At 52.2% G+C, this 12254-nt stretch overlaps 1 protein-coding gene across 2 annotated transcripts in view; it reads right to left on the bottom strand.

Annotated features, from left to right (window-relative positions):
* The window catches only part of LOC123999965 (noelin-2-like), a 119764-nt gene that overhangs the window by 52446 nt on the left and 55064 nt on the right, over positions 1–12254 (bottom strand). The window contains exon 1 of one of the 2 annotated variants that reach the window (XM_046306023.1): positions 1120–1679. The exons of the other annotated variant lie outside the window; for it this stretch is intronic. Coding sequence (XP_046161979.1) covers positions 1120–1263 — 144 coding nt within the window. The 5' untranslated portion in view covers positions 1264–1679. Of the gene's footprint in view, positions 1–1119; positions 1680–12254 lie in introns of those variants that run through there. 2 annotated transcript variants of the gene reach the window in all.

Raw genomic sequence — 12254 nt, 5'->3', positions numbered from 1 at the left:
ACACACACACACACACACACACACACACACACACACACACACACACACACACACACACACACACACACACACACACACACACACACACACACACACACACACACTAAGGATAAGGAAGGCAGGCAATGAGGCAGGCATGCGGCATGCACGCACACAAACACACACGGACAGAGCTGGACACACACAGATGGACAGTGCAGGACACACACATTTCATCAGGGCTGGGCGTTTAATAAGGGAGCAGATGCCATGAAAATAGACTCAGGAAAGAACTCGCTACTAATGATCCTGAATATGACAGATGCATTCCTCTGCTTGACACTTCTCAACACCTCTCATCTCATCCATATGGAGCACCCATATGCACAGTCACACCACACATGCATCACAGTGTACACAGGTGTACATCCACAACAAGCTCCGCAAACCTTCACATCTCAATCTTTTAACACGCTCCTCACATGAGACCCAACATAATGTACCTTTCAAGGAGATAACAAAATGACGGTCCCTGGCTTGGATTCTGAACGCATACACCTATACAGAGTCAGTCCATTTCGACACAGGGGACGAAGGAAAGAGAGATGGGGGAACGAGGTACGCATCCAACTGGAATAGGGTGTGTAGGAGCTGGAGCCCAAATCTCCCCCCCATCATCATCATCATCACCTCAGAGTTGGCATAGCATCAGTTACACCCTCCAGCTCTCTGACATATCAGTCAACATCCTCATCCCTCACCACAGCAGCAGTATCCCAGCTCCGATCACCCACATCACTCAGAGAATTCACCAGCAGGGCAGCTCTCCCCTGATTCTCCTTCTCCTCCCAGCAATCAACACAGCAAAATCATTCTGGATCAGTTCCCTGGGAGAATCACTCACACAAGACCCTGAACATCATTCCCACTTCGCCTGATTCCCAGCAGCATCGCTCTCACCGCTTTCATCCTCTATCATTTCTCTTAGCGCCGCCCCCGTGAGACAGACCCTCTCCGATATCCACCCCCCCAACCCCACTTCAACCACCCTACCGCTCTGAGACCCCTCTCCCGGTCTCCAACTCATCCACCCAGCAGACAGGTAGAAAGGATGGGAAAAGAGCCGTCTACTGTACGCACACTGACGATCCTCTCGGAGGTGCCCCCTCGGGAGACGGTGGTCCCGTTGAGTCCCACCAGAGAGGGCAGTGTCTGGGACATCCAGTTGGTCACCATGGCCATGGTGCTGAGCACCGCCCCGATCTTCAGCAGCGGCACGCTCATTTTGCCTGTCCCCCCACCTCCACACCGCTCCGTGCTCCTCAGCCCCTACCGTCCCTCTGCCCTGCACTCTTCCACCCCACTCTGCCTGCCTGCACCGGGACCAGTTAGTCGGCCAGGCAGGAGCAGAGAACCAGGCAGACAGGCAGTTAGCCAGAGACACAGCCCCAGCACAGTGGCTCTCTCCTCAGCCCAGGGAAGAAACTAGAACAGCTCTGATAACCACAGACCCAGGCTTAGTCAGTCAGTTAGCCAGCGGTAGAACCAAAGAGCGGGGCAGAGGACAGAGGCTCACATCCAGCAGCAGCATCACACTGGGTTTATCTCTCTGAGAGCAACTGCCTGCCAGAGCCTCTCTCTCCCTCACTCGCTCTCTCTCAAGATACAGAGCTGCTCATTGGCTGCCTCCCTCTCTCGTCGCCTCCCTAGTGGCCTCTCTCTCTCTCCTCCCCTCCCTAGCTGCCTCTCTCTCTCTCTCTCTCTCTCTCTCTCTCTCTCTCTCTCTCTCTCTCTCTCTCTCTCTCTCTCTCTCTCTCTCTCTCTCTCTCTCTCTCTCTCTCTCTCTCTCTCTCTCCTCCCCCCTAGCTGGCTCTCTCTCTCTCCTCCATGGCTGCCTTCCTCTCTACTCCCTGGCTGCCTCCCTCTCTCTCATTCCCTCTCTGGCTGCCTCCCTCTCTCTTGTCCCCTACCTGGCTGCCTCCCTCTCTCGCATTCCCTCTCTGGCTGCCTCCCTCTCTCTCTTCCCTCTCTGGCTGCCTCCCTCTCTCTTGTCCCCTACCCTGGCTGCCTCCCTCTCTCTCATTCCCTCTGGCTGCCTGTCCCCTACCTGCTGCCTCCCTCTCTCTCATTCCCTCTCTGGCTGCCTCCCTCTGGCTGCCTCCCTCTCTCTTGTTCCCTCCTGGCTGCCTTCCTCTCTCTCGTTCCCTCTCTGGCTGCCTGGCTGCCTCCCTCTCTCTCGTTCCATCCCTGGCCCTCTCTGGCTGCCTCCCTCTCTCTTGTCCCTCCCTCCCTCTGGCTGCCTCCCTCTCTCCTCCCTGGCTTCCCTCTTCCCTGGCTGCCTCCCTCTCTCCCTCATTCCCTCCCTGGCTCCCTCTCCTCTCTCTTCCCTCCCTGGCTCCTTCCCTCTCTCTTTCCCTCCTCTCTCTCCCCTCCTGGCTGCCTCCCTCTCTCTTGTCCCCTCCTGGCTTCTCTCTTGTCCCCCTACCTGGCTGCCTCCCTCTCTGGCTGCCTCCTCTCTCTCCCCTCCTGGCTTCCCTCTCTCTGGCTGCCTCCCTCTCTCTTGTCCCCTACCTGGCTGCCTCCCTCTCTCTTGTCCCCTACCTGGCTGCCTCCCTCTCTCATTCCCTCCCTGGCTGTCCCCTCCCTCTCTGCCTCCCTGGCTGCCTCTCCCTCCTGGCTTCCCTCTCTCTCATTCCCTCTCTGGCTGCCTCCCTCTCTCTCGTTCCCTCTCTCGTTCCCTCCCTGGCTGCCTTCCTCTCTCTCGTTCCCTCTCTGGCTGCCTCCCTGGCTGCCTCCCTCTCTCTCATTCCCTCTCTGGCTGCATCCCTCTCTCTCGTTCCCTCCCTGGCTGCCTCCCTCTCTCTTGTCCCCTACCTGGCTGCCTCCCTCTCTCTCGTTCCCTCCCTGGCTGCCTCCCTCTCTCTTGTCCCCTACCTGGCTGCCTCCCTCTCTCTTGTCCCCTACCTGACTGCCTCCCTCTCTCTCGTTCCCTCCCTGGCTGCCTCCCTCTCTCTTGTCCCCTACCTGGCTGCCTCCCTCTCTCTCGTTCCCTCCCTGGCTGCCTCCCTCTCTCTTGTCCTGCCTCCCTCCTCTCATTCCCTCTCTGGCTGCCTCCCTCTCTCATTCCCTCCCTGGCTGCCTCCCTCTCTCTTGTCCCCTACCTGGCTGCCTCCCTCTCTCATTCCCTCCCCTGGCTGCCTCCTCTCTCTTGTCCCTACCTGGCTGCCTCCCTCTCTCTCATTCCCTCTCTGGCTGCCTCCCTGCCTCTCTCTCTGGCTGCCTCCTCTCTCTCGTTCCCTCCCTGGCTGCCTCCCTCTCTCTTGTCCCCTACCTGGCTGCCCCCTCTCTCTCGTTCCCTGGCTGCCTCCTCTCTCTCGTTCCCTCCCCTGGCTGCCTCCCTCTCTGCATCCCTCTCTGGCTGCTCCCTCTCATTCCCTCTCTGGCTGCATCCCTCTCTCTCGTTCCCTCCCTGGCTTCCCTCTCTGTCCCCTACCTGGCTGCCTCCCTCTCTCTCTCCCTCTCTCTCGTTCCTCCTGGCTGCCTCCCTCTCTCTCATTCCCTCTCTGGCTGCCTCCCTCTCTCTCGTTCCCTCCCTGCCTCCCTCTCTCTCGTTCCCTCCCTGGCTGCCTCCCTCTCTCTCTCTCTGGCTGCCTCCCTCTCTCTCGGCTGCCTCCTCTCTCTCGTTCCCTCTCTCTCATTCCCTCTCTGGCTGCCTCCCTCTCTCTCGTTCCCTCTCTGGCTGCTGCCTCCCTCTCTCTCATTCCCTCCTTGGCTGCCTTCCTCTCTGGGCTGCCTCCCTCTCTCTCGTTCCCTCTCTGCCTCCCTCTCTCTTGTCCCTACCTGGCTGCCTCCCTCTCTCTCATTCCCTCCTCTGGCTCCCTCTCTGGCTGCCTCCCTCTCTCTTGTTCCCTCCTGGCTGCCTTCCTCTCTCTCGTTCCCTCTCTGGCTGCCTCCCTCTCTCTCGTTCCCTCCTCTGCCTCCCTCTCTCTCATTCCCTCCCTGGCTGCCTTCCTCTCTCTCGTTCCCTCTCTGGCTGCCTCCCTCTCTCTCGTTCCCTCTCTGGCTGCCTCCCTCTCTCTCGTTCCCTCTCTGGCTGCCTTCCTCTCTCTCGTTCCCTCTCTGGCTGCCTTCCTCTCTCTCGTTCCCTCTCTGGCTGCCTCCCTCTCTCTCGTTCCCTCCCTGGCTGCCTTCCTCTCTACTCCCTGGCTGCCTCCCTCTCTCTCGTTCCCTCCCTGGCTGCCTCCCTCTCTCTCGTTCCCTCCCTGCCTTCCTCTCTTTTCCCTGGCTGTCAGCGTCTCCTCCCTTACTCCAGCCTTTCTTTATATGCTTTACGTCCCTCCTTTCTTTTTAATCTCTCCCTCTCTTTCACGCCTTCTATCGCAGTTCTCTCCTGACTGTTTAGCATGTTCATTGAAAAGCACACAGTCACAGAGAGAGAGACGATGACACTGTGGAGGGAGGCTGCAAGGGTATGTAGATGAGTGCAGACAAGACAGGACAGGACATGCAGTGTTCAACACCATGACTGTGTTGGGTTCCATTACTCTGTCCATCTCACAGCTAGCCTGCAGCCTGTTCAGAGGCATCACCTCATATACATCCCCCTCTCTACTCAGATGGACTGGAGGAGGAGGAGGAAGATACAAGCAGGGTGGGTATTAATGAGGAAGATGAGAGAGAGGAAGAAGAGGAGGAAGAGAATGATGACGAGGTGGGTATTAATGTGGAAATAAGTGGAAGAGGCTGCATGGTGAGATGGACATAAGGAGGAAGAGGAGAAAAATTAGGGAGAGGATGAGGTATAAGTAGGCATTCTTGGCATGGTATTAATGAGGAAGAGGAGGAGTGAGTACGCAGGATGTGTGGGATGGGTATTAATGAGGAAGAGGAATGAGATGTTCCAGCCCACAGCTCCTCTCCTCCTCTTTTCCTCTTCTCTTCTCCTGACAGCCCATCAGTTACCCCTCCTGACTCTTCCTTAATCACCCTGAAATATGCCCTCTCAACCGCTACAGCCCTGCTCGCCACTGCACGCGCGCACACACACACACACACACACACACACACACACACACACACACACACACACACACACACACACACACACACACACACACACACACACACACACACACACACACACACACACACACACACACACACACACACACACACACACACACACACACTGCTATCTTTTAACTCAAGCTGAACAAACCCCTCTCTCAAAGTACTGGCCATGCGAGGAGCGTTCAGTGTGGACCTAACTAACTAAACGAGTTGATGCAATAGAAAGTTAATCAATAATAGGGAGGTAATTATAGAAGTGGAGAATATTGGAAGCCTAATGGATCTGACTGTGAAATGAAGTAGGAATTAAGAGGCTTTTCATGGAGCAAAATGGCTGCCATGTCGTGCATCACCCAGGTGGATGATACAGAGTGGGGGTGGTAGAGTGAGTATGTGGAAACCATGCAAAGCAGTTGATTATCATCATTGTCATCAGGTGGTGGTTGTTATCATCATTACTTTCTCTTGTTCTTGTGAAAGTGTTTCTTGAACCAGGCAATAGTGTCATGTTTCAGAACTTCTGCTTACTCTGCCCATAGAAGATGGTGTCAATTTACCCTGTAGGGATTATGCATCAGCATCAAATGCCCCTCTAAAACAGCAGCCACTCATAATGATGACAGACTGCCTGGGTGTGACAGTATGTCCATGTCATCTCCTCTCCTCTTTGTGTATGGTGACTGATTGATCTTGTCAGACAAGCCTCTCCTATCCAGATACCGACACTGGGCAGGGGCTGGATGGATGGTGAGTGATATGGGGTTTGCTGTGTAGGGCCATGGGTTGACATGTTATGAGAGGAGACAGCTTGCTGAGCTCCATCCAAGACATGTCAGGCCTCCTCAGCTCACCTGCTTGCTCTCTCTCTCCCACTCTGCCTCTCCAGCCTATTGCTGTGACAAGGCTGCCCTCAAGTGGCCAGTAGGAGCATTACAGCTGTTCAGCTCACGCCCATTTGCTTGAGGCCAATCAGCCTTTGACATTTACTGCCTCGCTGGTGTTAAACCGATGGTGGTGACACACGATTGTCACAGTTTAGTATCATGATGGCATGTCAAGGAATAATTGAGTCACACATCCTCTCTTTGTCTGTTGTAATGATTCTATATTCACTATGCTTTCCCTTCTAGGCTGTCGTATGACGCATTTATACATGTAGCTAGATTATTCACAGATCACACACACACACACACCACACACACACACACACACACACACACGTCTCTGCAGGATCCTTGCCTTACCCTGGATATGAAAGAGTAAAAGATCACAGCAAAGCAGACAGAAGTACCCCTAGTCTAGTTGAACCTGAGTATGAGTGGACTGGGAATTGCCAGGGACCTCACACATTATATATTGTAAAAACAATCTGAGGATTCATTTTAAAAAACGTTTCACATGTTTCTACGAACTTTACGGGTACTATTTGGAATTTTCGTCTGCCCCCTCGTGACCACTCGAGCCTGTGGATTTCTGAACATAACACGCCAACCAAATGGAGGTATTTTGGATATAAAAATAATCTTTATGGAACAAAAGGAACATTTATTTTGTAACTGGGAGTCTCGTGAGTGCAAACATCCGAACATCATCAAAGGTAAGCGATTTATTTTATTGCTTTTCTGACTTTCGTGACCAATCTACTTTGCTGGTAGCTGTTTGTAATGTTTTGTCTGCTGAGAGAGATGTCCTTACATAAACGCTTGGTTTGCTTTTTCCGAAAAGCTTTTTTGAAATCTGATACTTCGGATGGATTAACAACAAGGTAAACTGTGTTTTGCTATATTGCACTTGTGATTTTATGAAAATTAAACATTTTTAGTAATTTAATTTGAATTTGGCACTCTGCAATTCAGTGGATGTTGACGGGATGGGTGCATCAAGAGGAAAAGGAAATCAGTCAATTTAAATAACTGAATTGGGCCCTAATCTATGGACTTCACATGACTGAGAATACAGATATGCATCTGTTGGTCACAGATACCTTTAATAAAAAATGAGGATTCTGGATCAAAAGGTAGGGTTGTGGATCAGAAAACCAGTCAGTATCTGGTGTGACCACCATGTCCCTCATGCAGCGCAACACAACTCCTTCATATAGAATTGATCAGGCTGTTGATTGTGGCCTGAGGAATGTTTTCCCACTCCTCTTCAATGGCGGTGTGAAGTTTCTGGATATTGGCGGGAAATGGAACAGGCTGTCGCACACATAAATCCACAGCATCCCAAACATGCTCAATGGATGACATGTCTGGTGAGTATGCAGACCATGGAAAAACTGGGACATGTTTCAGCTTCCAGGAATTGTGTACAGATCCTTGCGACATGGGGCCATGCATAATTACGCTGAAACACGAGGTGATGGCGGCGAATGAATGGCACGACAATGGGCCTCAGGATCTCGTCGCGGTATCTCTGTGCATTCAAATCGATAAAATGCAATTGTGTTCGTTGTCCATAGCTTATGCCTGCCTATACCGTAACCCCAACACCACCATGGGGCACTCTGTTCACAACGTTGCCATCAGCAAACCGCTCGCCCACACGATGCCATACAAGCTGTCTGCCTTCTGGCCGGTACAGTTGAAACGCAGGATTAATTTGTGTAGAGCACCCTTCTCCAGTGTGCCTGTGGCCATCGAAGGTGAGCATTTGCCCACTGAAGTCGGTTATGACGTTGAACTGCAGAGTCAGGGGAAGACCCTGGTGAGGACGGCGAGCATACAGTTTCTGACGGTTTGTGCAGAAATTCTTTGTTTCTGCACAACCACAGTTTCTTCAGCTGTCCGGGTGGCTGGTGACAGACAATCTTGCAGGTGAAGAAACCGGATGTGGAGGTCCTGGGCTGGACTGGTTACATATGGTCTAAGGTTGTGAGGCCGGTTGGACGTACTGCCAAATTCTCTAAAACAACGTTGGAGGCATCTTATTCTAGAGAAATTAACTTTAAATTATCTGGCAACAGTGTCATGTTTTGTCTTATATTGTCTTGTCATTTTGCTTTTCCTGCTGTTCGTTTTCCCCTGCTGGTCTTTTTTAGGTTCGTTCCCTTTTTCTCTCTCCCTCCCTCTCTCTCTTCTCTCTATCGTTCCGTTCCTGCTCCCAGCTGTTCCTATTCCCCTAATCAATCATTTAGTCTTTCCACACCTGTTCCCTATCTTTTCCCCTGATTAGAGTCCCTATTTCTCCCCTTGTTTTCCGTTTCTGTCCTGTCGGATCCTTGTATATTGTTCACCGTGCTGTGTCTTTGTATCGCCCTGTCGTGTCGTGTTTCCCTCAGATGCTGCGTGGTGAGCAGGTGTCTGAGTCTGCTACGGTCAAGTGCCTTCCCGAGGCAACCTACAGTTTATGATCGAGTCTCCAGTCTGTTCTCGTCATTACGAGTGGAATTGTTTTTTATGCTTTATTTACCGCTCCGATTTGTCTAGGAGTATTGCATATTTCCTTTACTGGATTAAAGACTCTGTTTTCGCCAAGTCGCTTTTGGGTCCTCATTCACCTGCATAACAGAAGGATCCGACCAAAGAATGGACCCAGCGACTACAGACGCTCGTAACACTGCCGTCGAGATCCAAGGAGCCATGCTCGGCAGACACGAGCAGGAATTGTCTGCTGCTCGTCATGCCGTGGAGAACCTGGCCGCTCAGGTTTCCGACCTCTCTGGACAGTTCCAGAGTCTTCGTCTCGTGCCACCTGTTACTTCCTGGTCTGCCGAGCCTCCGGAACCTAGGGTTAATAACCCACCTTGTTACTCCGGGCAGCCCACGGAGTGCCGCTCCTTTCTCACCCAGTGTGATATTGTGTTCTCTCTCCAACCCAACACATACTCTAGAGAGAGAGCTCGGGTTGCTTACGTCATATCACTCCTTACTGGCCGGGCTCGAGAGTGGGGCACAGCTATCTGGGAGGCAAGGGCTGATTGTTCTAACAATTACCAGAACTTTAAAGAGGAGATGATTCGGGTTTTTGACCGTTCAGTTTTTGGTAGGGAGGCTTCTAGGGCCCTGGCTTCCCTATGCCAAGGTGATCGATCCATAACGGATTACTCTATAGAGTTTCGCACTCTTGCTGCCTCTAGTGACTGGAACGAGCCGGCGCTGCTCGCTCGTTTTCTGGAGGGACTCCACGCAGTGGTTAAAGATGAGATTCTCTCCCGGGAGGTTCCTTCCAGTGTGGACTCTTTGATTGCTCTCGCCATCCGCATAGAACGACGGGTAGATCTTCGTCACCAAGCTCGTGGAAGAGAGCTCGCATCAACGGTGTTTCCCTGCTCCGCATCGCAACCATCTCCCTCCTCTGGCTCAGAGACTGAGCCCATGCAGCTGGGAGGTATTCGCATCTCGACTAAGGAGAGGGAACGGAGGATCACCAACCGCCTGTGCCTCTATTGCGGACTTGCTGGACATTTTGTCAATTCATGTCCAGTAAAAGCCAGAGCTCATCAGTAAGCGGAGGGCTACTGGTGAGCGCTACTACTCAGGTCTCTCCATCTAGATCCTGTACTACTATGTCGGTCCATCTACGCTGGACCGGTTCGGGTGCTACATGCAGTGCCTTGATAGACTCTGGGGCTGAGGGTTGTTTCATGGACGAAGCATGGGCTCGGAAACATGACATTCCTTTCAGACAGTTAGACAAGCCTACGCCCATGTTCGCCTTAGATGGTAGTCATCTTCCCAGTATCAGATTTGAGACACTACCTCTAACCCTCACAGTATCTGGTAACCACAGTGAGACTATTTCATTTTTGATTTTTCGTTCACCTTTTACACCTGTTGTTTTGGGTCATCCCTGGCTAGTATGTCATAATCCTTCTATTAATTGGTCTAGTAATTCTATCCTATCCTGGAACGTTTCTTGTCATGTGAAGTGTTTAATGTCTGCCATCCCTCCCGTTTCTTCTGTCCCCACTTCTCAGGAGGAACCTGGCGATTTGACAGGAGTGCCGGAGGAGTATCATGATCTGCGCACGGTCTTCAGTCGGTCCCGAGCCAACTCCCTTCCTCCTCACCGGTCGTATGATTGTAGTATTGATCTCCTTCCGGGGACCACTCCTCCTCGGGGTAGACTATACTCTCTGTCGGCTCCCGAACGTAAAGCTCTCGAGGATTATTTGTCTGTGTCTCTTGACGCCGGTACCATAGTGCCTTCTTCCTCTCCGGCCGGGGCGGGGTTTTTTTTTGTTAAGAAAAAGGACGGTACTCTGCGCCCCTGCGTGGATTATCGAGGGCTGAATGACATAACGGTTAAGAATCGTTATCCGCTTCCCCTTATGTCATCAGCCTTCGAGATTCTGCAGGGAGCCAGGTGCTTTACTAAGTTGGACCTTCGTAACGCTTACCATCTCGTGCTCATCAGAGAGGGGGACGAGTGGAAAACGGCGTTTAACACTCCGTTAGGGCATTTTGAGTACCGGGTTCTGCCGTTTGGTTTCGCCAATGCGCCAGCTGTTTTTCAGGCATTAGTGAATGATGTCCTGAGAGACATGCTGAACATCTTTGTTTTTGTCTACCTTGACGATATCCTGATTTTTTCACCGTCACTCGAGATTCATGTTCAGCACGTTCGACGTGTTCTCCAGCGCCTTTTAGAGAATTGTCTCTACGTGAAGGCTGAGAAGTGCTCTTTTCATGTCTCCTCCGCTACTTTTCTCGGTTCCGTTATTTCCGCTGAAGGCATTCAGATGGATTCCGCTAAGGTCCAAGCTGTCAGTGAGTGGCCCGTTCCAAGGTCACGTGTCGAGTTGCAGCGCTTTCTAGGTTTCGCTAATTTCTATCGGCGTTTCATTCATAATTTCGGTCAAGTTGCTGCCCCTCTCACAGCTCTTACTTCTGTCAAGACGTGTTTTAAGTGGTCCGGTTCCGCCCAGGGAGCTTTTGATCTTCTAAAAGAACGTTTTACGTCCGCTCCTATCCTCGTTACTCCTGACGTCACTAGACAATTCATTGTCGAGGTTGACGCTTCAGAGGTAGGCGTGGGAGCCATTCTATCCCAGCGCTTCCAGTCTGACGATAAGGTTCATCCTTGCGCTTATTTTTCTCATCGCCTGTCGCCATCTGAACGCAACTATGATGTGGGTAACCGCGAACTGCTCGCCATCCGCTTAGCCCTAGGCGAATGGCGACAGTGGTTGGAGGGGGCGACCGTTCCTTTTGTCGTTTGGACAGACCATAAGAACCTTGAGTACATCCGTTCTGCCAAACGACTTAATGCTCGTCAAGCTCGTTGGGCGTTGTTTTTCGCTCGTTTCGAGTTTGTGATTTCTTACTGTCCGGGTAGCAAGAACACCAAGCCTGATGCCTTATCCCGTCTTTTTAGTTCTTCTGTAGCTTCTACTGATCCCGAGGGGATTCTTCCTAATGGGCGTGTTGTCGGGTTGACAGTCTGGGGAATTGAAAGACAGGTTAAGCAAGCACTCACACACACTGCGTCGCCGCGCGCTTGTCCTAGTAACCTTCTTTTCGTTCCTGTTTCTACTCGTCTGGCTGTTCTTCAGTGGGCTCACTCTGCCAAGTTAGCTGGTCATCCCGGTGTTCGAGGCACTCTTGCTTCTATTCGCCAGCGCTTTTGGTGGCCGACTCAGGAGCGTGACACGCGCCGTTTCGTGGCTGCTTGTTCGGACTGCGCGCAGACTAAGTCAGGTAACTCTCCTCCTGCCGGTCGTCTCAGACCGCTTCCCATTCCTTCTCGACCATGGTCTCACATCGCCCTAGACTTCATTACCGGTCTGCCTTTGTCTGCGGGGAAGACTGTGATTCTTACGGTTGTCGATAGGTTCTCTAAGGCGGCACATTTCATCCCCCTCGCTAAACTTCCTTCCGCTAAGGAGACGGCACAAATCATCATCGAGAATGTGTTCAGAATTCATGGCCTCCCGTTAGACGCCGTTTCAGACAGAGGCCCGCAATTCACGTCACAGTTTTGGAGGGAGTTCTGTCGTTTGATTGGTGCGTCCGTCAGTCTCTCTTCCGGGTTTCATCCCCAGTCTAACGGTCAAGCAGAGAGGGCCAATCAGACGATTGGTCGCATACTACGCAGCCTTTCTTTCAGAAACCCTGCGTCTTGGGCAGAACAGCTCCCTGGGCAGAATACGCTCACAACTCGCTTCCTTCGTCTGCTACCGGGTTATCTCCGTTTCAGAGTAGTCTGGGTTACCAGCCTCCTCTGTTCTCATCCCAGCTTGCCGAGTCCAGCGTTCCCTCCGC

Source organism: Oncorhynchus gorbuscha, linkage group LG16 (genome assembly GCF_021184085.1).
Source record: "Oncorhynchus gorbuscha isolate QuinsamMale2020 ecotype Even-year linkage group LG16, OgorEven_v1.0, whole genome shotgun sequence".
Classification (NCBI taxonomy): Eukaryota; Metazoa; Chordata; class Actinopteri; order Salmoniformes; family Salmonidae; genus Oncorhynchus; species Oncorhynchus gorbuscha.
This window is presented reverse-complemented; position numbering and strand designations above follow the sequence as displayed.